Consider the following 27,493-nt stretch of genomic DNA (forward strand, 5'->3'; position numbering starts at 1 on the left):
AGGGGTACTAGGCCACATTTAAGTTTTCTAAAAGTAGGTGCCGACCCAAATAACTTAAGAGTTAGTTAAAGGTCGACCCAAGGGCCGGGTCTGTCTGAAGGGGATAATAATGTAGTGGCACTACCGTTTGGGATAGGAAAAGTCAGTTTTGGTGCAATATTTCGGAGCGCACAAGTTACAGCCAGGTGTGGGCCTGTTGACAGTAAGTTACGCTACCAGTGGTTGCGAAGTAGAATAGAGGCCACAGGGCCGTAGACCTTCTGAAAACAGTAAACACAGCTGTTTGCATGGTTAGATACAGGCAGAAGGGGTCTACAGGCCTTCCTAGATGTTATGAGTACGTGACTCGTAGCAGCGTGCAAAACAGAGGTGCACAGCCATGTATAAATAGGTGCCAGTTTTCTAGCAAGGCATTCAAGTGTGGCAGTTCTTCTGGTCAGTGGGGCGTGTCGCACCACCGGCTACACACAGCAGCAGATGGGGCGCCAGCGTTCCAGTCCACGGCAGTTCGCTGGTTCGACCCTCTGAGGCCAACGCAGTGTCTGCAGCCAGCCAGCGGTGGGCCACGCCACGGCTCACTACTGCGAGCAGTCGTCTTGGCTCCCAACACACGCTGTAGGCATTCCGAGGCGAGGGCCACAGATTCGGATGTCGGATCGCAGGCGCTTCTTGTCGCCCAGGGTCTGAACCACGATGGCGAAGAAGCATGCAGCGGGCTGCCTGCGGCTCCTGGGAAGTGGCGTTGAGGCCGCAGGGGCGAAGACCACTGAGTCAACTGTTGGCTCATCCTGATGTCGTGGCCGCACAAGGCCGACACACAGCTGTGTGTTGCATGGGTCGCTGAGGAATGGGGGCACTGTAATTGGAAACAATAAATCACTTGGAAAGCTCGGACGAGTCTCAATACAGTGCCTCCTACCTCTTCCCGCTACATTTGGTGTAGTTGTTACATTCAGTGTCAGAAGTTGCCACTACAAGTTACATCTACATTTACATCTACATCCATACTCCGCAAGCCACCTGACGTTGTGTGGCGGAGGGTACGCTGAATACTTCTATCGGTTCTCCCTTCTATTCCAGTCTCGTATTGTTCATGGAAAGAAAGATTGGCAGTATGCCTCTGTGTGCTCTAATCTCTCTGATTTTATCCTCATGATCTCTTCGCAAGATATACGTAGGAGGGAGTAGTATACTGCTTAACTCCTCGGTGAAGGTATCTTCTCGAAACTTCAACAAGAGCCCGTACCAAGCTATTGAGCGTCTCTCTTGCAGAGTCTTCTACTGGAGTTTATCTATCATCTCCATATCGCTTTTGCGATTACTAAATGATCCTGTAACGAAGCGCGCTGCTCTCTGTTGGATCTTCTCTATCTCTTCCACCAACCCTATCTGGTACGGATCCCACACCAGTGAGCAATAATCAAGCTGTGAGTGAACAAGTGTACTGTAACCTACTCCCTTTGTTTCGGACTGCATTTCCTTAGGATTCTTCCAATGGATCTCAGACTGACATCAGCTTTACCGACGATTAATTTCATATGATCATTCCATTTTAAATCACTCCTAATGCCTACTCCCAGATAGTTTATTGAATTAACTGCTTCCAGTTACTGACCTGCTATATTGTACCTAAATGATAAAGGATCTTTCTTTTTGTGTATTCGCAGCACATTACGCTTGACTACAATGAGATTCAATTGCCATTACCTGCATCATGCGTCAATTCGTTGCAGATGTTGCTGCATTTCAGTACAATTCTTCACTGTTACAACCTCTTGATATACTACAGCATCATCCGCAAAAATCCTCAGTGAACTTCCGATATTATCCACAAGGTCATTTATGAATATTGTGAATAGCAACGGTCCTACTACTAGTATTTCGGCCTTTAATCTGTCATTCTCTGTTTCAGTACCATTTTGGTCACTGGACATTTTGTTTTGATACACCTACCGCTTTGACATAAGACCAAAATTTCTTAGGATTTTCTGCCAAGTCAGTAGATAGAACTTTACATTTGAATTCGTTGAACGCCTCTCGCATAGCCCTCCTCACACTACACTTCGCTTCGCGTAATTTTTGTTTGTCTGCAAGGCTTTGGCTATGTTTATGTTTGCTGTGAAGTTCCCTTTGCTTCCGAAGCAGTTTTCTGACTTAGTTGTTGTACCACTATGGCTCTTTTCCATCTCTTAAGATCTTGCTTGGCACTTACTCATCTAATGCATATTGTACGATGGTTTTGAACTTTGTCCACTGATCCTCAACACTATCTGTACTGGAGATAAAACTTTTGTGTTGAGCCATCAACTTCTATTTACGGCTGAAATCACCGATGGTGTAACCGCTATATGATCGCTGATTCCCTGTTCTGTGTTAACTGTTTCAAATAGTTCGGGTCTGTTTGTCACCAGAAGGTCTAATATGTTATCTCCACGAGTCGGTTCTCTGTTTAACTGCTCGAGAGAGTTTTCAGATAAAGCACTTTAAAAATTTTCACTGGATTCTTTGTCCCTGCCACCCGCTATAAACGTTTGTGTCTCCCAGTCTATATCTAGTAAATTAAAATCTCCACCCATAACTATGACATGGTCGGGAAATCTACTCGAAATATTTTCCAAATTTTCCTTCAGGTGTTCTGCCACAACGGCTGCTGAGCCAGGGGGCCCATACAGACATCCTATTACCATGTTTGAGCCTGCTTTAACCGTAACTTTGACCCAAATTATTTAATATTTCGGATCTCCATCCATTTCCTTCGATACTATTGCACTTTTTATCGCTATAAACACGCCTCCCCCTTCACTGTCCCAGAATTTCATTACTGTTTACATCTGGTTTCAGCCAACTTTCCGTCCCTAGTACTATGTGGGCACTGTGACCGTTTACTAATGAGAGCAGTTCTGGGACCTTTCTATAGACTCTCCTGCAGTTTACTATTACCACATTAATATTGTCATTCCCTGTTGCGTTTTTCCTACTGCTACCTTGTCACGTCTCAGGAGGCGTCTTGTCGGGCCTAGGGAGGGAATTCTCTAACCTAAAAAAACCCACATGTGCACTCCAAACGTACTCTGCTACCCTTGTAGCCGCTTCCTACGTGTAATGCACGCTTGACCTATTCAGGGGGACCCTACATTTCTCCACCCGATAGCGGAGGTCTAGAAATTTGTACTGCAGATCTCCGCAGAATCGTCTGAGCCTCTTTTTTAAGCCTTCCACTTGGCTCCAAACCAGAGGACCGCGATCGGTTCTTGAAACTAGACTTCAAACAGGAAGCTCAGATTCCACCCCACGAGCGAGGTTTTCCGCCTTCACCATCTCCGCCAACCGCCTGTATGAACTGAGGATGACCTCTGAACCCAGACGGCAGGAGTCACTGGTGCCGATATGAGCAACAATTTGCAGTCAGGTGCACCCAGTGCTCTCTATTGCTGCCGGCAGGGCCTCCTCCATATCTCGGATGAGACCCCCTGGCAAGCAGACAGAGTGAACACTGGCCTCCTTCCCCGACCTTCCCTAAGGGGCTCCATCACCCACCTGACATTGGAGCTCCCAATCTCTAATAAACTCCTCCCCCCCCCCCCCCGTGGCGGCCGATGTGGCCGAGCGGTTTTAGGCGCTTCAGTCTGGAACCGCGCGACAGCTACGGTCGCAGGTTCGAACCCTGACTCGGGCATGGATTGTGTGATGTCCTTAGGTTAGTTAGGTTTAAGTAGTTCTAAGTTCTAGGGGACTGATGACCTCAGATGTCCCATAGTGCTCAGAGCCATTTGAAATATTTGAACCCTGCTCGGACCTTGCTGAAGGAGCGGCCACATGTCCACTCACAGGCAGAGCGGGCGACGCCACACGGCCAGCCACCACATTGACCCTCCGCCTCGTGCGACGTGAACGCCATTGAACCAGCCACTCCCCTTGGGGAAAGGTTGGCCCAACCGCTCCCGGTACCCGCGAAGATATCTCGACAGCAGGGACTGTGGATGAAGCATGTAACACCTGGGGTGTACCATGCGACGCACCAGACTCCCCACTGCCGCTACACTCCGAGGCAGCAGCCTGAAGACGGCTGACCGCGGTCACCAGCACGTTCAGCTGTTCGCGAACAGTGGCCAGCTCCTCCTGCGTCCGTACACAGTAGTCACACATCCTATCCAGCCTAGGAAATCAACAATTTACTGTAGAGAGTTAAGTAATGAACTTTTAACTAGACTGCTAATTTACTAAAGGCGGCTGATAGCTGACTAAACTGTGGTTACTAGACACTTCTTGTTGGAAACAATGAAAAATAAGCACTAACTGTCTCTGGACTGTATTCAAAACAAACACGAAATCTGTGGAACGCTGTTACTAGCACTCGAAAATTAAAGCTTCCTAAAAGCAAAAACACACGGAAAAAGAAGTGAAAAGCTGGAAAGACACAGTTAATACTTAAATTTACGTTGCTTGCTGCACAGATGTGAAGCAGACGGCAGTTACGACGACACTGGAAGAAGCGATTTATTATAGCCTACCATACTCATACTTGTCATCCGTCATCCATCATGTTTGCTCTGTGTCATGATTGCATACAACTTCATTCAAGATGGTGTACATTACTACTGAGATGCTGCTACTAAAACGTATTCAGTGGATGGGCAGTATATTCAGTTACTTAATGTGGTGGTTGATCATACTCATAATTCTGTAGAATGTTTTCTACACGAAAACAAGTTTCATATTTGTTGACATTCAGAAAATGATGTCATATACAGTGGCTGAATATACAAGACCTAAATAGTTTTCAGTGTTAACAAACAATCGAAGTTAAAAACAAATTATTTTTTATGTTGGTTGAAATTACTTTTAAATGACACATATCTAATCAATCATCTTCAGTGCCCCTGAACCATCTATTATTGACCCTAACGATAAAGCTGTGCTTCTGGATAAATGTGGTTAGAGGTCTGCATGTATAAGAAATATGTTATTTGGATCTACACTGCCTTTTCAAGTCCCTTATCTACATCTAAAGGTTTTTTATCCACTTCTGTCGATATTAAAATATTGTAAACCACTTTAACTGGCCAGAATTTTTATCTTATGAAGTTGGACCTAGTAATTTACATTCTATACACTAATTACATATTGGCTGAACATGATCACATTTAAATAAAACATAATCTGTCGTATTCTTGATACATTCCTTAAATTACAACTTTCTGACATAGTTACTGACATGGATTTTGTGAAATTTTCTGCTGGATATTTCCTCTACATTGGGAAGTCAAATAAAGCAAAATTGATTAATTTTATTGGTTTCTTGTCTGATATACAAACAGGAGTTAGACGATGAAGCAAAGGTTACAACGGATAGACTGTCCTAGAATAGCGTTCATGCTGCTTTGCGGCAGTTTTCAATCATTCTACAAAACACCTCTCTTAATGCAAATGAAGCTGAAATGACTCAGACATAAGTTGTCCGCTGGTATGATAGGAATAAGGCATACATTTATTTGTGCAAAAAAATTGCTAAGATTTCTATGTCGCCATCTTCAGTGCCCACAGATACCAACAATATGTGTATCATTTCCAACAAACTGTGCATTCAAGTCACTATAGCGGCAAATTACGACGAGTTAAACAACAATTATTATTACTAATCACTTCTAATGCAAAAGTAGATCAAAATCGAAAGATTGACACTGTCCTTTATCTTTCAACCACAAAATACTTGTAATTACAGATATCTGTAGATACATCTGCATATACCCACATCACTGCAGGCTTTCACCCACAAAGTCAATATTACTGCACCTTCTACAGATACTTGCATCTATGCAGATGTCTAAACAAGTGCAGTTACATGATATATGATACAGTTGATAGAAATTATCTTTTCAATAAACGTTATGTCTAAACATAATACTACTATAAAACACAATTTATACTTTCCATTGTTGTTTTTCAAGTCTTCAATTCAAAGACTGGTTTGATGCAGCTCTCCATGCTACTCAGTTTTGTGCATCCCTCTTCATCTCTGAGTAACTACTGCAACCTACATCCTTCTGAATCTGCTTACTGTATTCATATTTTGGTATCCCAGAACGATTATAACCTACCTCCCCCCCCCCCCCCACCTCCCGCCCCCGATTCCATCCATTCAGATGCCTCAGAATGTGTCCTGCCAACCGATCCGTTCTTCTAGTTGGGTTGTGCCACAAATTTCTCTTCCTCCAATTCTATTAGTACCTCCTCATTAGTTACATGATCTACCCTTCTAATCTTCAGCATTCTTCTGCAGCACTGCATTTCCATTACTCATCCAGAATTTTGTGTAGAGAAGAGTGAATTATACAACCCTAAAAATCCTAGACCAATCTCCCAGTCATCTTATATACCCATGATAACTATTATTACCGTCAAGATACCTAATCTGCTGATGAATAAAATGGTTCAAATAGCTCTGAGCACTATGGGACTTAACATCTAGGTCATCAGTCCCCTAGAACTTAGAACTACTTAAACCTAACTAACCTAAGGACATCACACACATCCATGCCCAAGGCAGGATTCGAACCTGCGACCGTAGCAGTCCCGCGGTTCCGGACTGCAGCGCCAGAACTGCACGGCCACCGCGGCTGGCTGCTGATGAACAGTCATAGGTAGAACAAGATAAATAGCTATTACATAGCCATAGGAGAATATGACAAATATATGGCATCAATTAGTTATTTTCCAAATTTTGAAACCTTCACATCATAATGATTTGTCAATATACTGTGATGCATGAGCTCAAGGTTTGGGTGGCAAAATATTACGTCTGCAAATCTCCTCTAATGAAAGAGACATTTGACTCAACCTTAATTATCTAATTTCTCTGAGGTTAGTTTATGCTAACAGGTTCAGTTAATTTATTACAGTGTGCACCAGGTTGGTTGCTGTCACACAGTTGAAATGTGTGCAGTGTACATACAATTCTAAAATAGAGATGATAGGAATGTGATATTGTTTAATTGTAGATATTTACTGCCTCCACATCAAGACTCTCTCAGAGTGCTTTATCTGGGTAGGCAGAGACACATATTTTATGAGATTACAAGCTCTGGTGTACTATGGAACGAGACTTATGAAAAGCAAACGGAGACGTTGGTACACTGAATAGAAGCTGACAGCAAGCAGAGAAACGCATGTGTGGTGCGTCTCCAACTGTCAGACTGGCCTTCTCAGGTGTTCTCCTCTAGGGTTCCTACTGAACTTCACTGTCTCTCAGAGCGTTATCCCTCCCTTGCTCTTCTTTTCCACAGCTTACAATTCATTCATTGTACGTTCTCCAGCCAATGAAGTTTGGCAGTACAAACTCGTGACTTGCACTAACAAGGGAACCACGCACTTAATTGGCCATCGATTAAGATCCTCTTTCGCATGACTGTAGTATGAGGGTAATCCCAAAAGTAAGGTCTCCTATTTTTTGTAAGTACATAGACCAGTTTATTTCTACAATGGATTACACCAGTTTATAGCTCGAACATTTAGCTATTTTTCGACATAATCACCATTTCTGTCGATGCATTTTTGTAGACGCTGTGGCAGTTTTTATATGCCCATGTCATACCAGCTCGCCGCCATGTTGTTCTGAAAGTTAAGAACCTCTTCTTTCACCTCATCGTAGGAGCTGAATAACTTTCCAGCCAAATGTTCTTTTAACCTAGGGAACAGGTGATAGTCACTGGGTGCCAAGTCAGGACCATAGGGTGGTTGGGTGATTATGTTCCACTAAAACTGTTGCAGAAGAGCAACGGTTTGCCGAGCAATGTGTGGGTGAGCGTTATCATGGAGAATGTGTACACCCTTGCTCACCCTTTTAGAATCTCACAGTACCTGTCAGCGTTAATTGTGGTCCCAGTGGGCATAAAGTCGACCAACAATACCCCTTTCCGATCCCATAAAACGGTTGTCATGACTTTAACGGGAGACTGTGTTTGTTTCAGTTTCTGTGGCTTTGGCGAAGAAGGATGCCGCCACAGGTGTGATTGTTGCTTGGTGTCAGCTGTAAAGTGGTATGCCCAGATTTCGTACACCCGTGACAGTTGAGTCCAGAAAGTTGTCCTGTTTGGCTGCAAGGACGTGAAGAAATGCACGGGAAGCATCAAATCGTTGCCACATGTGGTCCTCAGTCAGCATGCATGGCACCCATCTTGTGCACACCTTCCGTAGTTTAATGTTTCCGTTCAAATTCTGTGAGCGATGCTTCAGGAAACCTCAGGAACCAAGGAGCAGAGATCATCCAGGGTGACCCGCTGATCTTCACGCATGCTTTGCTCAACATTCAATACTGTCTCCTCAGAAATTGACGGTCTCCCGCTCCTTTGTTCGTGGTAAATTTCGGTCCGACCAGCTGCAAACTCTCTACACCACTTACAAACATTTTTGACATCCATGCACGACTCATCATACACTTCCGTTAATTGGCGATGGATTTCAATCGGCGCAGTTCCCATTGCGTTCAGAAGCCGAATAGCTGCATGCAACTCGCACTTGGCGGTAACATCCAACGGGAGCTCCATTCTCAACGGCTACTAAGCCAACACTAAGCGCCTCAGCGCGGTGTGCGCATGTTTCCACACAGCTCGTGAAGCACTCTTCATAACGGTATGACCAACTGCCACACAAACAGAGTTCTGTACTTATAAAAAATAGGAGATCTTACTTCTGGGTTTTACCCTAGTACATAACTAGATACAACAACTACTGCTTTAGTATGATTTCGAGAAATCGAGCTCGTGTTGTTGTTGTTGTGGTCTACAGTCTAGAGATTGGTTTGATGCAGCTCTCCATGCTTCTCTATCCTGTGCAAGCTTCTTCATCTCCCAGTACCTACTGCAACTTACATCCTTCTGAATCTGCTTAGTGTATTCATCTCTTGGTCTTCCTCTACAATTTTTACCCTCCACGCTACCTTCCAATACTAAATTGGTGATCCCTTTATGCCTCAGAATACGTCCTACCAAGCGATCCCTTCTTATAGTCAACTTGTGCCACAAATTTCTCTTCTCCCCAGTTCTATTCAATACCTCCTCATTAGTTTTGTGATCTACCCATCTAATCTTCAGCATTCTTCTGTAGTACCACATTTCGAAAGCTTCTAATCTCTTTTTGTCCAAACTATTTATCGCCCATGTTTTACTTCCATACATGGCTTCACTCCATACAAATACATTCTGAAACGACTTCCTGACACTTAAATCTATTCTGGATGTTAACAAATTTCTCTTCTTCAGAAACGCTTTCCTTGCGACTGCCAGTCTACGTTTTATATCCTTTCTACTTCGACCATCATCAGTTATTTTGCTCCCCAAATAGCAAAACTCATTTACTACTTTAAGTGTCTCATTTCCTAATTTAATTCCCTCAGCATTACCCGATTTAATTCAACTACATTCCATTATATTCGTTTTGCTTTTGTTGATGTTCATCTTATATCCTCCTTTCAAGACATTGTTCATTCCATTCAGCTGCTCTTCCAGATCCTTTGCTGCCTCTGACAGAATTACAATGTCATCGGCGTACCTCAAAGTTTTTATTTCTTCTCCATGGATTTTAATTCTTACTCCGAATTTTTCTTTTGTTTCCTTTACTGCTTGCTCAATATACAGATTGAACAACATCGGGGATAGGCTACAACCCTGTCTCACTCCCTTCCCAACCACTGCTTCCCTTTCATGTCCCTCGGCTCTTATAACTGCCATCTGGTTTCTGTACAAATTGTAAATTGCCTTTTGCTCCCTGTGTTTTACCCCTGCCACCTTTAGAATTTGAAAGAGAGTATTCCAGTCAACATTGTCAAAAGCTTTTTCTAAGTCTACAAATTCTAGAAACGTAGGTTTGCCTTTCCTTAATCTATCTTCTAAGATAAGTTGTAGGGTCAGCATTGCCTCACATGTTCCATCATTTCTATGGAATCCAAACTGATCTTCCCCGACGTCAGCTTCTACCACTTTTTCCATTTGTCTGTAAAGAATTCGTGTTAGTATTTTGCAGCCGTGACTTATGAAACTGATAGTTCGGTAGTTTTCACATCTGTCAACGCCTGCTTTCTTTGGGATTGGAATTATTATATTCTTCTTGACGTCTGAGGGTATTTCGACTGTCTCATACATCTTGCTCACCAGATTGTAGAGTTTTGTCAAGGCTGGCTCTCCCAAGGCTATCAGTAGTTCTAATGGAATGGTGTCTAGTCCTGGGCCTTGTTTCGACTTAGGTCTTCAGTGCTCTGTCAAACTCTTCGCGCAGTATCATATCTCCCATTTCATCTTCATCTACATCCTCTTCCATTTCCATAATATTGCCCTTAAGTACATCGCTCTTGTATAGACCCTCTATATACTCCTTCCACCTTTCTGCTTTCCCTTCTTTGCTTACAACTGGGTTTCCATCTGATCGAGCTCATATCATTTGCAAACCGAATCTCCGACATGTCATTGCACTTCACTTTGTACGGCATTGCTGTGTTTACTACAGCATAAATGCACATGTGTCGCGGGAACGCAGAACTGCTACAACGTTGTCTATAGGACATGTAACTTAGCAATAAATAAAAATTTCGAAATGGTAGACATCTGTCGTTGAAACAAAAAAACAAGTGATTTTTGCATATACAAAATGCGTTGGGATACCTAAGAAAGTTCTTGCTTAATGTTTAGAAATGTCATTCATTTTTTATTTTCTATCGAATTTAAACAGTCGTAAGCTCATGTTCCAGAAGTGACTGACGCACTGTAGGATGCACGTATTCTCGCAGATAACAAAATGCACTAGATTGACTGACTCTTTCTCATATGGAATAGAGTTAATTTCTTTGTTTATTTTTACACGTTTGCTACCATAAGTTAGTTATAATTTATATTAGCCAAGACAAAACATAAATATTTCGAAAGGCTCTGGTAGCATACTATTTTATATCTTTGGCTGTGATATACATTATCTTGCTGCGGGGTTAAAATCGATTTGTCGAGATGCGTTTGCTTGTGTTTTGAAGGTGTGTTAGTGACTGAAGGAGATGCAAATAGAAGACAATATGATGTGTCTGTTTTCGTGCGCTGTGTTTGTTTCTTCGAAATAGAGACTCAGTTTACCTATGTAACCATAATATTGTAACCAAATCCGACATAGTGTTTTTTACGTGGAAGCAATTCCTGCGAGTGTTAGCGATATTATGGTTGTGATACCCAATGGTGGTTATATGTGTGTAATTTGTTGCTTCGTTTCGCTCAGGATGTGTTCAGAAAATTTATGTTAAAAGTGAGAAATGGAAGTTTTTGTAAACATCAATTATCGCAGGTGAGTCTGATAAGTGTTTTGTTGATCTTCGATATAACAATAAAAGGGGGAGTAGAAAAATGAGGACGATAGTAACGTTAGTATATGGATGAGAAATGACAGGCATTTGTTGGTTCATATACAGCTTTCGTTAGATTTCGAACATTATCAAAACTTACATGTCATTTTCACCTTTGTTCTAATCATACGTGCAACACAATCGAGACTTGATTGATTACATTTGTATACACAGTTCCACGAGATCTTTGTGATTTATGCCCATGGCATAAGTTGTTTGAAAACCTGGCTATTCATTTGGGACTTGTGGATTAATATTTTGCTGCTCGAATGTACTTCATGACCATTTTGGGTGAACGGAATTCAATATCCGTAACGCATTATCTAGTGAATGCAACCAGTGTATAATCAGTTTACGCAAAGTCAGTGAGAGTTGACGCATTTATTTAGAAATCGCGAAATAGTGAACCCACACAATACAGAATTCAACGTAGGCGCAGGTTGCAGGCTCATATTTTTACTTATAAATTATTGTTTCGCGTGTTTGTGTTTACTTAGGGTATCACCAATGTAAATACTGGCTGGTTGGCAGCAGTCCCTCTATTTGTACTAGTCGTTGGAAGTTGTTACAACCCGTAGCATCTTAAATGGAAGCACAAATGAGGCTCACGAATAACGTCACCTTTTGTTCTGAGGGCCACGTTTGTGCTAGGCAAGTGCTTTGTGTTGCTCTGACTTGTCCTACAGTAATATAAATGTTTACAGAGTATTAATGTATGAAGGGCACACAAATTTCCGAGTTTCACATGTAGGAGTTGCTTTTTAAAGTGGCATTTGCGTCTGTAAGAGCATTACTGCGGATTTTGAAGAGATCTTGAGTTGATCAAAGTGATATATATATATCCTTTTTACTGGGGGGTTCCTGAGTTCTTAGGGGAACGTGGAAATTGATACTTCGAAAGCAACTACCTTTGCATTTAATCTGTAGTGGCTTAGAGAAAACGTGAAAAATTAAATTTGGGTAGATGTACTGATGTTAATATGTGGTTTGTCATAATGGAAAATCATGAAGTGTTTTTGCTGCGCCATTTGTTCTGTTGAGTAACAGCCCAACAAAGAAGATACAAGGGATGCTTGCAGTGTGTAGAAAGAACATGCTCTATGAAAATGCTTTTGGTGTGTAGTATATTTCTCTGAATAACACAGGAAGATGTGATTTTGACACATTGTTAATTTGACTGGCTAGAATTAGCAAATGGGGGCAGTAGTTTGTTTTAAACAATAACATGACATCAATAGGAAACTATGTAGATGTAAGTTTGTTTAGGTAGAGGACTGTTTTAGAATCGTAAATTTGTTAGTCTGCTGGCTCATTTTATGCCTACCAATGTTACACTTATTATGTGACAAGAATGTCATTGAGAAATAAAAGTTAACAAAGATAAGCAGGACTGCTATGGACGATGCAAACCAAGGACCAGTTCTCTGCTTCAGCATATTCAAATTTTTCCTTTGAACATAGTTTCAAGTTTGAATATAGCTGAATGCAGGTCATTACAGTTTATATCTATCTCTCATGTAAGCTATCACCGTATCCCCATTTCTGATACACACCTACTTCTAATTTCATCGGTGGTTCTAGCTGAGAGTAGAGTATCAGTCACAACAGCATTAAATATTTGAATTTCAGTGAATTGTGCTTTGTTGATTGCCTTTCGTGGAAAAGTGACGAACACATACCTTAATGGAAGTAACAGCATATATGATGTTGAAACTTTGTGGCAGATTAAAACTGTGTGCTGTACTCGAACTCGGGACCTTTCCCTTTCGAGGGCAAGTGCTCATTCTGTGAAGTTTGGAAGGTAGGAGACGAGGTACTGGCAGAATTGAATCTGTGAGGACAAGTTGCAAGTCATGCTTGGGTAGCTCAGTCGGTAGAGCACTTGCCCACGAGGTCCTGAGTTTGACTTTTGGGCTGGCATACAGTTTAAATCTGCCAGAAAGTTTCATATCACCGCCCACTCTGCTGCAAAGTGAAAGTCTCATTCTAGATATAAGACATTGCCTTGGGATTTTCGAATAAATTAAGGAAAGTAAAAATAAAAGTGTCGCATGACTAATGATCAATAACGCACAAATCGGAAACAAATACAATATGGTTTTTGGCAAATCTCTGAATATTTCTTAATTCTGATGGCAATAGTAGTTTCTTCAGTTTTCTTGGTGTGTTTTCTCTTTTTATAAATATTTTATTGCTATGTTTGTTACATTGGTGAGAAGGGAGACTACAATGTACCCTTGAGATGAAGGTGGTTAGTGAAACTTGAATACTTATGTTGTTCTTCAGAGGAAACTGATTATTGGAAATAAAAATACTGCTAGGAACTGTGTTTGTGTTACATTGTGTGTAAGCTTCTTATTTTGACTGAGAAGAGTAGTAATTATCTGTACTCTTTAAGTACAGATATATGTTGACTGTCTGATTGGAGTTTGATGCCATCCATAGCTGTTACGAGGCATTTACAGTCATCAGATCCGGTGTAGCACACGGTTTACTTAAAATTTGTGCACTGAGTTGTGCAAAAACGTGTTGTGCAAACCCAGTGTTTAAGTGATACAGGAACAATTTGGTAAGAATTATGTTAGGGTGTATGTCATTGCTATGAAGTGTCTTTTGTAAACAGAGTAGACAATGCTTGTGAGAATTTAATGTTATGAGAGGTATTTCCTTCTGCTCCATATTGTTGTATGTTTGCAAATTTTTGTATAGCTTTTACATAAATGATGATGATGACAAAATGTTGCAGTCATTCATCATAAAAGCTGTATGTTTCGCTTTTCTTTCCACCATGTGACATAGTGCGGTGTTAAGACACTGGACTCACATTCGGTGGTTTTAATCTCCACTTGTACACCCAGGCTTAGCCTTCCTGTGTTTCCAAAATTGGTGGAGGCAAATGCCAGAATTGTCTGTTCGAAATTGATAAAGTGGATTTAATTCTCCTCCCTTCCACAGTTTGAGCTTATACTCTTACTATGATAACCTTGACATCACATTCAACCTAGACTTTTTTCCTTTTGTTTCTTTTCAGGCTTGTCATCTGTTCAAGATACCCACAGAGTTGAAAGATGATTTACCTCATTTTCGTGGTCTTGCAAATTTATCTTGGGTGTGATTTGAATGCATAGTTAATTCTGTAGTATTTGAATCTTGAAATAAAATAGTAATACTAAAACACACAACATTTTGACAAATTGGAAAATTTGGTAGTAACAGTGTCATTTTTTTTGTAATGTGTCACCATTTCCTTTTCTAAGTGTAGTCTCATTTTTGTTGTGATTTTGCTGAAGTTGCTGTTTTTGAGCTACTTTTTTTATGGATTTTCAGGAAAAAGTAGTGAATTTGGGAAATACGGAAGCGTCCGATCCCGCCCGTCTGCTTTGACTCATGACGTCACAAATATGGCGGAAACAAAAACACACACTTTCCACAAGAAGCCTAATGACACTAACGGGACAAGCGCGGGAAATGGGGTGTTTTGGGTGGGGGGCAAACGAAATATAAACAAATTTAGACGCCTTGCGTAGCTACAACGTGTAAGTGAAGACAGCCATGCAAGAATACCCACCCACCTCCCCAGGGGTCGTAACCCCTGCAACCCATAGAAGATAAAGATGCTTCAGTAGCTGATTAGTGTTTTTTGTCTTTTTTTTTTTTTTTTAAAAAAATCTCACGGGATAGAACGAACAGATCAGAAAGATAAATATAATAAACTAAAACAGAAATTGGAGGAAACAGATAATTAAAATAAGTAATAAGTGTTTTTAAATTTTAAAAAAATCTCATGAGATAGAATGAACAGATCAGAAAAGTAAATAAAATAAGATAAAACAGAACTGGAGACAGCCACACTCAAACCAAACTCCGCGCCGTCATGACGTCACACACGACACACCCTTACGTCACGGGTCAAAGCCGACGCGTGGGATCGGACGCTTCTGTCGACCCTGAATTTGTTAGTTGGTCAATGTTCAAATCATAACTTTGCGTATCTGTTTCTGATGCCATTATAGTACATGAAATGCAGTTTGTTTCAGAACGTAACCAACAGACTTTGCGGGCTATAGGTCACACACAGAGGATCAGTTTTTGTTAAGGGACATTTTCTTTTTTACCTGTCATTTGGGAGAAGTGTACACAAGTGAGGGGCATTCATTATTTCATGTAACCCAGTGTAGCCAACTAGTAGTTAAACATTGTAGAAATAATTATTCTGGTTGTAGACCTTCAGTTCGTAGGTGTGTGTATTTCATAACTGTTTTTATCCTCAGCATGTTGATGGCGGAAGGTGCCATGTAAGAACAATGGATTTTCATAATGTGGTAAACAGGTTAATTCATTCATTTACAACCAGAGTGATGGGCACAGCTCACATAGGCCCCTTAACTGTATTGCATGGGTGAAACTTATTAAATGTGTAGGCACAGTCAGGAGTTGTTGTCATTAGGACCATCTGATTTTGTACCTTTTGTGGACTCTGTGCGGTGGTTTGTTCATGAAAATAGGAATAATGTGCTCTCCACACACGCAAGTGTTATTCACAGAGAGGAGCTACTATACGTGTACCACTTACTTTAACAGTGGGGATAGTCAGATATGGGATATATAATTTCTTTTAGATCTTGTTAACATTTGTATTGGAATGATAAGTAAACACCTTCTAGAACTTGTGCTTCTGCCAGTTTGTGTAATGGGAGCAGCTTACCATCAGTTTCTAAATCCTATATTTGCAGAACTCCTGGACACAGTGGCACTTTCTGTGCACAGCAACCTCTGGCTCCATCATAATGGAGCCTCAGCACATTTCAATGTTGTGCATGTGTAGTTAACTTTTGAGTTTGGGAGCATTTGGTTGCTTGAGGAGGACCTGTTGTTTGACAAGTACATGTGGCTGATGGTGTAACACTCTTAGAATTTTTCTTTAGGGTACTTCAGGTGTTGTGTAATTTACTGCAATCTCCAGGACAGAGCTGATTACCAGAAACATGTCATAACAGAAGTGTCAGATTCCATCCATCTGCTTTGACCCATGCGGGAAATGCATAGTTCCTGCGTATACAATATGGCGACGATGATGTCACTATGTACATATGCTGACAAATGCAAACAAAAATAAAAATGACACAGTAACCTCTCTCTCCCAAAATGAAACTAATGGGACAACTACAGAAATTTGTCAGGTGTTTAGGGAGGGAACAAGCTAAATATACAATAATAAAAAAAAATACCACACCATCCTAAAACAAATAATCACACCAACTCCACCACAGGAATCGGATATTTCCCTTGACCTATATAATTCAACCATTCAACCACAGCTATCGATTACTTACTAACAAGCCTCTGGCAATCCCACTTAGGTTGCCTCCCCCCCCCCCCCCCCCAAAAAAAAATCCCTCTCTCTCTCTCTCTCTCTCTCTCTCTCTCTCTCTCTCTCTCTCACACACACACACACACACACACACACACACACACACACACACACACACACACATACTAAACAAAAAATCTCCAGAAGTACCCACTCGAAAACTTGTCATATCCCTACGTAACTGAAAAGCAATAATTTTTTGGATTTCTTTCTGCACAACAAGCACCAAACTAATCGGACCTCACAAAAATGCCAAACACATAAACAAAACAAAAAAGATAATTTTCACAACCCACATATCGAACCAACTACCTAAACTCAAAACCACGTTAGCACATTGACAATGGAAACTCAAATGAACCCAATGCCACACGTAAACTCAGAATGTCCACTTCCGCCACTAGAGGGCACCATCAAATACAGCAACGTGACATCTACAAACACAACCAACTCAAAAACACTACACCGTAGTGATGTCCTACACCACACCACCATTATGTCACGGGCCAGAGCAGACAGGTGGAACTGGACGCTTCTGTTGACCCCAAATCAGTGATGCATTTCACAACATGGAGCAAGACCTTCTATGCAGAACACAGTTGGATGGTCATTGCTGTCAGGGTTTCAGGCATGTATTGTGACTTGGGATAGCCTCTTTGAACACTTGTTATAAATTCATTTGAACATATCCTTAGAAAAATGTTCTCAGGGTCTTGCAGATGTCTGCTGCAAATAATCCTTAAAGGCTACCTTTATGAGAATATGTTCCTTAACAAAAATTTATCTCCTGTGTGTGACCTCCTGTTCATCTCACTTTTGTCAGTTCTGTCCTCAAATTCCCTGTAGTAGGTCAGTATATGTTCAACTTATCCACACCCTTGGCCAAAGTCAGTTCCTTATCAGCAGTTTGCTATTATATTCTACTTTTTCTTATAGAGTGATCATTAGATGCTGTTATTGGCATAATCCGTATCACTTCATGCGGGAGGGGGGGTTACCTTCATAGTCTTGGATGCTATTGAATTTAGTGTATGTTAAAATTGAGGAGTAAGTAAAAAACAAGTACTTTTTGTTTTCTCCAAAAAAAATTTCTGCCTCGAGATACAGGCCTCCAAAGATGAAACTGCGAACATAATTTTGAAGTTGTGAATTTCAGAAGTTTTTTTAAAATGCTGTATCTCTGTAACAGTTCTAGATATTTTGTTAGAGTTTTTTTTTATTTGAAAGATAATAATTGCTTTATGATTACAATGGTATCCTCCGTTTGGACATATCTGCCCAAGTTCTTTTACTGTCGCCTTGTGAATTTTTTTTATAATTTACAGATATTTTTTTTTTCAAAAATGCCAATCCAGCAAAAGTTAAATTTTTTCTGTTGATTAGTACCATGTAGTACTATATTCTCTTTAAAGAAGAGCTTGCACTTTTTAGTTGGTCAGGTTTTATTCTAAAAGATATTTTTTTTTTAATTTTCAAGGGTAATGTATGTCTTCACTGTAGTTGTTTCTTACTAATTTCTTTGTTGCAATATTTATTTCTATTGTCTTTGTTGCAGTTATTTCTTACCACTTTCTTTGTTGCGGTTTCTTGTCAGTTTCTTTGTCATGGTTCTTCATTGCAAGTTTCTGTATTGTAGTTGTTAAGTGCTAATTTGTTTACTGAAGAGGCTTCTAAGAAATCTGAGACCATCCAGTGAGTTCTGTGTTTTAGTGAGAAATTTGCCAGTTGGCACAGTCGCATTTTGTTTTGTGAAAAGGACTCTTTGAAATGTCTTCTGACTGGGGCCACAGAAGAATGAAGTGTGCTGACTATTTGCATATCCATAAAAAGAGTGATATGAGACAAACAGAAAACAGACTTTGTTCAGGTTGGGAATAAGTGTTCTCATTTGAAGACTCTGTTTCAAAGTGAAGATTTTTTCAGTGGCGACTTTTTGTGTTTTAAATGTCTTGATGAACAACAATGATCGTATCTGAACAAGGTGAAGCATCCCATGTGCAGATGATGCAGATTTTGTATCAGTAGAGGAAGAATTAAATACCATGAATCAGTCAACTACAGAGGTAGATGTAAGTCCTGTTAAGAAACTGTGGTCAATGAAGTCGAGTCATGAGCTCTATGCATCAAGAAAGTGCAGAGAAATTACTAAAGTTCTGGATGAATACACTACAGCAAAACTGACCACACTCTTCAAAGTAGAAATTCCATCTTCAGAAGAAAATTTTCCAAAGCTCTCTTGCACCTCTTGCCAGGAATTTTTCACAAATATCAATTCAGCTGTTGAATGTTGTGCATCCCATAGTGAGAAGGTGCAAGTTTTAAACTATTGTTCCAGAGATATTTTCAAAGAAAACAATTTTGAACCATTTTCCATCAGTATCAAAGTACATGGTAGACAAATCAAGAAATGTAAGGTCTGATAAAAGCAGTCTTTGGAATACCAGATCCCTATTATGGTCATCCTGTGGAAGCAGCTCAAGTTCAAATAGTGCAGTCATTTTATCTGGAAGATAAATGGAACTGTTCTCACCAGAGTGCCAACAAGAAAGACACTGTAACTGTAACAGTTGAAGGTCAAAAAGTTGTGAAAGTGAAGAGGTACACGATTCGCAGTATTAAAGAAACTTTTGCAATTTATAAGAGCAACTGTACAATATCACATATTGGAATATCAAAATTTTATGCACTACAACCTAAGTGGGTTGTTCCACACGCACCTAGAGATGTCTGTTTATGCGTGTACTGTGAAAATTTTAAACTTTGTGTGGTAACTTTGAAGAACTTACTGGAGTATGTGACATATGACACCTTGGTTGGGCGTGTGAAGTCATTAGTAGTCTGTGACGTAGAGCGAGAGACTTACTTGTTTTAAGAATGTAATGATTGCCCTGGAAAGGTAGGACTGTCTTTACAGACACGTGGCCTGGAAGATGTAGCAGATAACTCTGCAGAAATTACATATGCAACATGGTAGGAAAATAAACTAATTAAGAAAACTGCTGCCTTTGACAGTTTCATTGATGAACTTGTTAAATGGACAATGAAAGCAGTACCACACCAGCATCTGAAGATATTGCAACAACAACACCACTTTGCAGAAGTGAAAGGGTGTGTAGAGGCTGAAGAACTATGTTTAGTGCATCACTGTGATTTTGCTGAGAACTGGTCTGTAATCCTCCCACAAGAAGTACAAGGGTATCTTTGGAGTAATAACCACGTTTCAATTTTTACAGGAGTGACATATTTTCAAAACAAGACCACAAGTGTTGCAGTTGTAAGTGATGACACAGGACATGACTCGGCACATGCTTTGCTACCAATGCTCAAAATTCTTCAACTGCAAACAGGGGCAGAGAAGATTGTCATTACTTTTGATGGTGCTCCTAGTCATTTTAAAAATCGCTACCAGCTGTTTGAATTGACTTAAGTTGCTTGTGCCAACTGACTGGGTATACAGTGCTACTGGTCACAGGAAGGGGCTTTGTGATGGCGTAGGAGGTCTGTTGAAGCACCATGCTACAAAACATAATCTTTCCAGACCAAATTCAGCTGCAATTCAGAATACTGAAGATTTTACGAGGGTTGTGAAATCTTACACATCCACAGCCCTCATTCTTTTGTCTAAAGAGGAAATCGAAGAATTCTGTGAGCAGAAGAAAGAAGAATGGTCCAAACAAACTGCTCCTGTGAAAGGAATTCAGAACACACATTTTTGGACTCCAAGTTATGGGCAAACTCATATTGCACGCACTTTAAAGAGCAAAAAAGAAGAAATTTCGCTCATTTGGCCAACACCTCAGAAACAGCAGGATAATATTCAGATTCACAACCTGAGAAGAGGGATGTTTGTGGCATGTGTGTATGACTGTGACTGGTGGATTGCAGAGATTATACACACCAGTTATGGGTTAAATGAAATTGTAGCGAACTTTGTGCTACCACATGGACCAGCTGCTGGATATAGGTTTCCAGCTGAAGGATAGCAACAACGCCATCAGTGCTCAATTCCTGTTGACAATGTTTTGAAGATTGTAAGTGCTCCAGTTCCTATTGGTTCCACAGGAGGGCATCACTCTATATGAAAGGAAGATTCTGAAGCAGTGGAACACATTTTTAGTTCATTGACTGACTAATTTCAGTACAAAACAGAGCGCACAGAAGTTGTATATATTGAAACCTTTAAGTCTTTGGACGTTCCACATACATTTTGGAACCATAAGTCTCTTACTCATCTTTCAAAAATAAAATTATGTTAAATAATGCTAGGTTTTGATTTTTATGAGCCTTTTATGTGATAATAAAACAAGTTTTATGCATGGCAAAAATTTCAGTTGTTTATAAAACCTGTTCAACCTAAAAATGGAAGCTCTCCTTTTCAGGGAATGTAGAACTATATGGTCCTAACGAAAAGAAAAAAATTAAAATTTTATACACTGACATTTTTGAAAAAAATTGCATTAATTATAAAAAAAGTTCAGAACGCATAGTAAAAGAACTTTGACAGATAAGTCCAAATGGAGGATTTCTTTGTAATCATAAAGCAATTATCTTTCATATTAAAAAAAAAAACTAACAAAATATCTAGAACTTTTCCAGATATACAGCATTTTAAATATTTTTAAAAACTTCACATGCATTACCTAGGCCTTCATTTTAACATATACTAAATTCAGTAACATCCAAGACTATGAAGGTAAGATTTTTTCCTAGCCTGCCTGAACTGATATGAACGATGCCTATTGGAAATCTATCTATCATAGGGAGCTGTCTTTATGTGAGTGATGTGCCCTAACCAGTGTATACCCTATCTATTCTTTTTATTCCATAATCGTACATAAAACACAAACATAACATTATGATGGCCTATTACTGATTGCATTGCAGTGTACATGCGCAGATGTAGCCAAGGGATAGCCTTCTGCCTCCTCCAGTCATTTAGTGGTAATCTGTGAAGCATGTAGTAGATATCTCATGAGTGTGTGCTCTCACCCAAACTTACTCCCGCTGGGCAGAGTACAACTTACTCCCGCTGGGCAGAGTACAATTGGCAGAACACAAGACAACTGGATCCATGGTGGTCTCTTATGTGGAGCTGTATGCCTTTTGGCTTACTTCAGTCTAATGCTAAATCGCTGTTTCTATTGAATGCAACCCATATTGGTTCAGCAAATGTGTAGAATAGCTTAATGACATAGGTAAGATGTGTATGTATTGAAACTTCCTGAGAGATTAAAGCTGTGTGCTGGACTGGGGCTTGAACCTGGGACCTTTCCCTTTCGTAGGCAAGTGCTCCACTGCGTGAGCTATCCAAGCGTTACCCATGACCCATCTTACTGTGTTACTTCACCAGTAGCAACATGTATTCATTTCTTTAAGGTTTTCCCAATGGATAGAATATTCCATCATGTTTTGGGTGTGCATAGAATAATATTTTTTACATATTATAGAATTAGTCTGACACATGCCATCCAATATAATAATCAACCACATAATTTGCAAACAGCAAACACTGTGCATGTGCTGATTCTGTGCTTGCTCTGCAAGATGATGGAATATGTATGCATTTGTCTCCACATTGTGTGTGACTTTTCATCATTAATGAATAATATAAATCATATTTCATTTGCATCTTAAGCTATCTCCATGGACACAGTTTGTGTTACAAAATAGGAACATTGGATAGCTACAGTGGTCTATGTCCTGTCCAGTGACTATGTCGAAATTGAGATACTCAGCTACCTTATCAGTAAGGTACTTTATTGTTCATGATTGCTCATGAAACTCTGCTTCTAGTGCATCAACACAGAACAATAGGGTGAAGTGTTACTCATATGTTGAGTTTGGGCGTATAACACACACAAGCTCTGTGGCAATGTTGGTCAAGGCAGTTTAATTTGATTTATTCATCCAGGGTTCATCTCTAAATAATGTAAAGTTTGTCATCATAATAAAATGAAAATAAATGGCTCAAAATGTACCTACACATACTGTCTGTAAATCATCAGGGATTCAGAAAACATCATTTGTGCGAGACACGGCTCACCCACTCAGTTTACACATGATATCCTGAGAGCCAACAGGCAGGTTCTATGAGGACATGCTGAAAAGTAGTGCCCCTGAATTTTTTATGTGAAAACTCATAGCTTTTAAAACAAAACAGAAGTTATTAACATCTTTGTTCTTCATATCTACATATGTGCAGCCCTCTGCTGCTAGAGGACTCTGAATCGTAACGTGTAAGCTGGTGTTTAATGTAACTATGCCAATGTGTTAGAAACAGCATTCTGTAATCTAGGTTCGAATTTGAAGAGTTTGTCCACACATGGAGCACCCTCACCTTCAGTATGACAATGCCATATCATGCAGGAGTGCTGTGACATCTGCAACAATCCAACACCTTCGATTTACTGTCATTGATCATCCTCCATACATTCCCAACTTGTCTCTATCTGATTTTCATCTGTTTCCAAAACTTAAAGAACACCCCTGAGGACGTCACTTTGATTGATGAAGTGGTGCAGGCAGAGGTGAGGTTCTGACTCCATCAACAAAGTCAAACATTCTACAGTGACAGTATCAACAAATTGGTCTCTCTTTGTGAGAAATGTGTTTGTCGCCAGGGTGTCTCTGTTGAGAAAAAAATTAGTAGATGTAGAAATTAAAAGTGTAGAATATTAATAATAATTGTCTTATTCAGAAAGCTTAGAGTCTTCACATTACAGATTCAGAAGCATTACTTTTCAGCATGCTCTCGTATGTTCCTAGATATGTGGACAGTGTATGACATTTTAGACTCCTATTCAAGGTCAGAGCTTATGGTATAGGTTCTCAGATATATGAATGGAGTGAATACTCTTAGGGCAATATCACCCAGCATGTTTTCCTAGTCGGCAAGTGTTCATCGGAGATGAAGGGAACATCGGAAATGCTCCAGGGAAGTGTGATACAATCCAGTTCTCCATCTTGATGAATGATCTGTTGGGTAGTGTGGTCAGCAATCTGAGCCTGCTTACTAAAGACAGTGTTGTGTACTGGACAGTGTAGGGGTGTTGATGAAGACTTGGGCAGAATTTCTGTTTGATTTAATGAATGGCAGGTTGCCAAAAAAATATGTGGATGAGTGAGAGAAACAATCCTGTAATGTTTGTAAACTGTGTTAATAGTATTCTGTTTTATGTGAAATGGATGAAATGTCCAGAGCTGCAAAGTGTATAAAAATTCAAGGGATGCTAAACAAGTAGGGAAAGGTAACAACGAATACTCTGTATGATTTTACGGCTGATCATGAGTGGTTACTCTTAGAGGATGAATGAGAATGTGATGGAAACCACTGGGGACCAATAACAGAAAAATGGGAAGTGGATAAAGCGATCCAGAGTCATGAGGAAAGGAAAGTGATGGACTGTGATCAAATACTCGTTGAGGAACTGGAGGTCTTGGTCAATGATTCTACAACTAGAATTACACATCTATTCAATAGAATATATGACATAGGTATCTGGCCTGAATATCTCCTTAAGTCCATAATGGCTTTCATATCAAAGAAATGCAATGCCAATCAATTTAAAGCTACAGAATAATTAGTTGTATATGGCATGTCACCAAGGCTGTGAGCAGAGTGGTGCTGACAAGAATAGAGAGGAAAATAGAGGAGAATATATGAGAAGATCAGTTCAGTCTTAGAAAAAGAAGGGGCACCAGAGATACAGTTGGGTGCCTGAGGATGATGGCATAAAGATTTTTGGAAGTGACTAGAGAAATGTATCTTTGTTTTGGCAACTGGGAAAAAAACATTTGATGGAATTGACTGGCATATGCTTTTGAAGATTCTGAAAGATACTGGTGTAGATTGGAAGGTAGATAAGCAATTCTATATGAGTCAGAACATGGTAGTTCGAGTAGAAGAAGATGAAACTGAAGATTTAGGTATTGGAAGAGGTGTGAGACAGGATTGCTGTATGTCATCAGCACTTTTCAATATATATGCTGAAAAGCTAATTAATAACACCTTGGAAAGACCAAAAGACTTTTAGTGGGAGGAGAAAGAATAAACACCATCAAGTACACTGATGATACGATTGTGGTAGTAGAAATGGAGGTAGAGCTCCAGGTAATGATACAGAATATTGTAAGTGTTGGTAAAGAGTTTAGAATGAAAGTGATGAGAATTAGAGAGACATTATTAATGTATGATTAGATGGAATGGTATTTGAACAGGTTTTAGTCATTCCAGTATTTGTGAAACTTGATAACATTCAATGAAAGTTGTACAGAGAAAGTGATATGTCGAATCTCTGTGGGAGAGAGAGCTTTCAGGAGAAAGGTTTGCTGACAGCCAGAAACATCCCCATTACACCAAGGAATAGGTTCGCCAAATGTTCTGTGTGGAGTGTAGTGTCTTATGGTTCTGAAACATGTACAATCAGACAGAAAGAACAAAAATATTTTCTAGATTTGAAATGTGGTTATGGAGAAGAATGCATAAAGTGAAATGGATCTATGCAGTGATAAATGAGAAGGTGCTCAGCGGGGTAGGATAGGAGAGGGATTTCATGAGAATGTTACAAAAGTGGAAAAATCTTGGTTGGGACACATATTATGTAGAAATTGTCTACTACAGAGCATCATTGAGGGAAAAGTAGAAGGAAATAGAGGCAGAGGAGGGATAAGGTTTGGAATATTAACATATGTGAAGAGAGGAAGAAGTAATAAGTAAATTAAGGAGGATGCTCAGGACAGAGAGATATGGAGGACATCTAAATAATACCCTTCGGAGAACACATTTAATGAAAGAGAGAGAACATTGCCAAATGGCATGAAACGAAATGAGCATATGAACATACACTGAAATTAGATAGCTAGTTATGCTTTATTGGGAGAGTTCTGGGAAAATGTAGCACATCACATAAGATAGCTTGTGTAATACATCTTGAGCACTGTTCATATGTTCAGGATCCCACCAGTTTGGATTAAATGAAGACATCAAAGCAATTCAGATGCATGTTGCTGGATTTGTAACTAGTCATTTCGATCAATACAAGAGAGTTATGAAAATGCTCTGTGAGCATAGCTGGGAGTCCTTCAGGGGAAAAAATCTGATCTTTTTCTGAAACATTATTGGGAAGTCCAGAGAATCAATTTTCACATATTAGGTTTTTGACATATTTTTTACATATTAAGTTTTTTCCATTTTCTGCTGCACATTGATTTTATTTGCTCATTAGTTACATATGATGAATCTTGTTCCAGCAATTTGCTGGTTTGAAGTACTTCTGCTATATATAGTATACAGTTTTTTTGGATGAAATTATAAAAATATAAGTTTGTTGGCGTACTTTTATTTTGATAGTTGAATTTTTTGTATCACAATATGGTGTCTTGGAGTGATGTGGAAAATGTTTCTGTGCTGTTGAAGCTCATCAGAGCTGTATGTGTGGTGTGCAATTTTTTATTTGCTCTTATGTTTGTTTCGCAGGACAATCCACTCCAGTCACACACATGTGTTTACAATTGATAATTGCAGAATATAAGTGATAATAGCAACTTATAAAGATCATGTTGTTCTATGTTTTCATTTATTCCGCAAAGATATAATTTGTGTTGAGAGTTCTGTTGTTTTATTTCTTGGTGGCAAATCAGTAGAACTCCCAACACAAATTATATCTTTGCACAATAAATAAAACACAGAATAACATGATCATTGTATGTAGTTATTATCACAGAAATTCCACAAATATGAATTGTAAATTAATTGAAAACATATATGTGTCACTGGAGCGGCTTGCACTGTCAAAAGAACATACATATAAATAAAAAAGTACACACCATACATAGATTTCTGACAAATTTCAACATTATGCGAACTTAGAAACATTCCTAACAGACACTCCGGGACACTATATTGTGATACATAAAATGTAAATATCTATTAAAATATACACAAGCCAGCAAACAAAAAACATGTATAATACATATAAAAACATGTATAATTTGTATTGAAGGATTACTTGAAAATATCAAATTGCCAAAACAAGACTCCTTGTATGTAAACAATGAGCTAATAAAATGGAAATATGCCTGGGATTTTATCAAAACCAAAAAAAGGTGCACAAAATGACCAACGGATGGCACTTCATGTGATACATAAGCATTAATTAGCATAACAATTGATTTTTAGTAAAGACAGTGTTTTTATAACTAATGCTCAGTATGTTGGCTTTCATTCATCAACAATACCTGTAGTCAAGGTAGAATGTTGTGAACAGTACTGCACAGCACATCAGTAGGTACGATGAGAAATTGCCCTCCGACGTCTTTTAACATCCTTAATGAGGTCGGATGACTGGTAGACTGAGTTCAGGTGACCCCATGACCAATGATCACATGGACTGATGTCTGGGGACCTGACAGGCCAAGCATGATGGAAATCGTGGCTCAGCATGCGATCGTCACCAAACAATGTGCACAAGAGATCTTTCACACTTGTTGCAATATGGGGTGGAGGGCTGTCCTGCATTAAAGTCCTAATTTCCAGCAGGTGTTTATCAATCAGGCTGGGGCTGAAGTGATTCTGTAACATACTGGCATTCCTTCACCCATCATGGTGTCACTGACGTTTTGCTGTCCAGTGCCACCCACTGGCCGGTTTTTGCACACATTTGTGGTTTCAGTGAAACCTCATGTCATTTCATACATGTGTGTCAAGTTTTACCTCTCTATCCCACGTTATTCCGTGGATTAGTGCATTT

The 27,493-nt window shown here is 39.7% G+C and overlaps 1 protein-coding gene across 1 annotated transcript in view; it reads left to right on the forward strand.

The window, feature by feature from the left end:
* The first annotated feature begins 11,022 nt into the window (after nt 1–11,022).
* Nucleotides 11,023–27,493, forward strand: part of LOC124721362 — a 187,081-nt gene continuing 170,610 nt past the window's right edge. The window contains 1 exon segment of the mRNA XM_047246296.1: nt 11,023–11,316. Within this exon segment, the coding sequence (XP_047102252.1) occupies nt 11,269–11,316 (48 nt within the window). The 5' untranslated portion in view covers nt 11,023–11,268.

Source organism: Schistocerca piceifrons, chromosome X (genome assembly GCF_021461385.2).
Source record: "Schistocerca piceifrons isolate TAMUIC-IGC-003096 chromosome X, iqSchPice1.1, whole genome shotgun sequence".
Classification (NCBI taxonomy): domain Eukaryota; kingdom Metazoa; phylum Arthropoda; class Insecta; order Orthoptera; family Acrididae; genus Schistocerca; species Schistocerca piceifrons.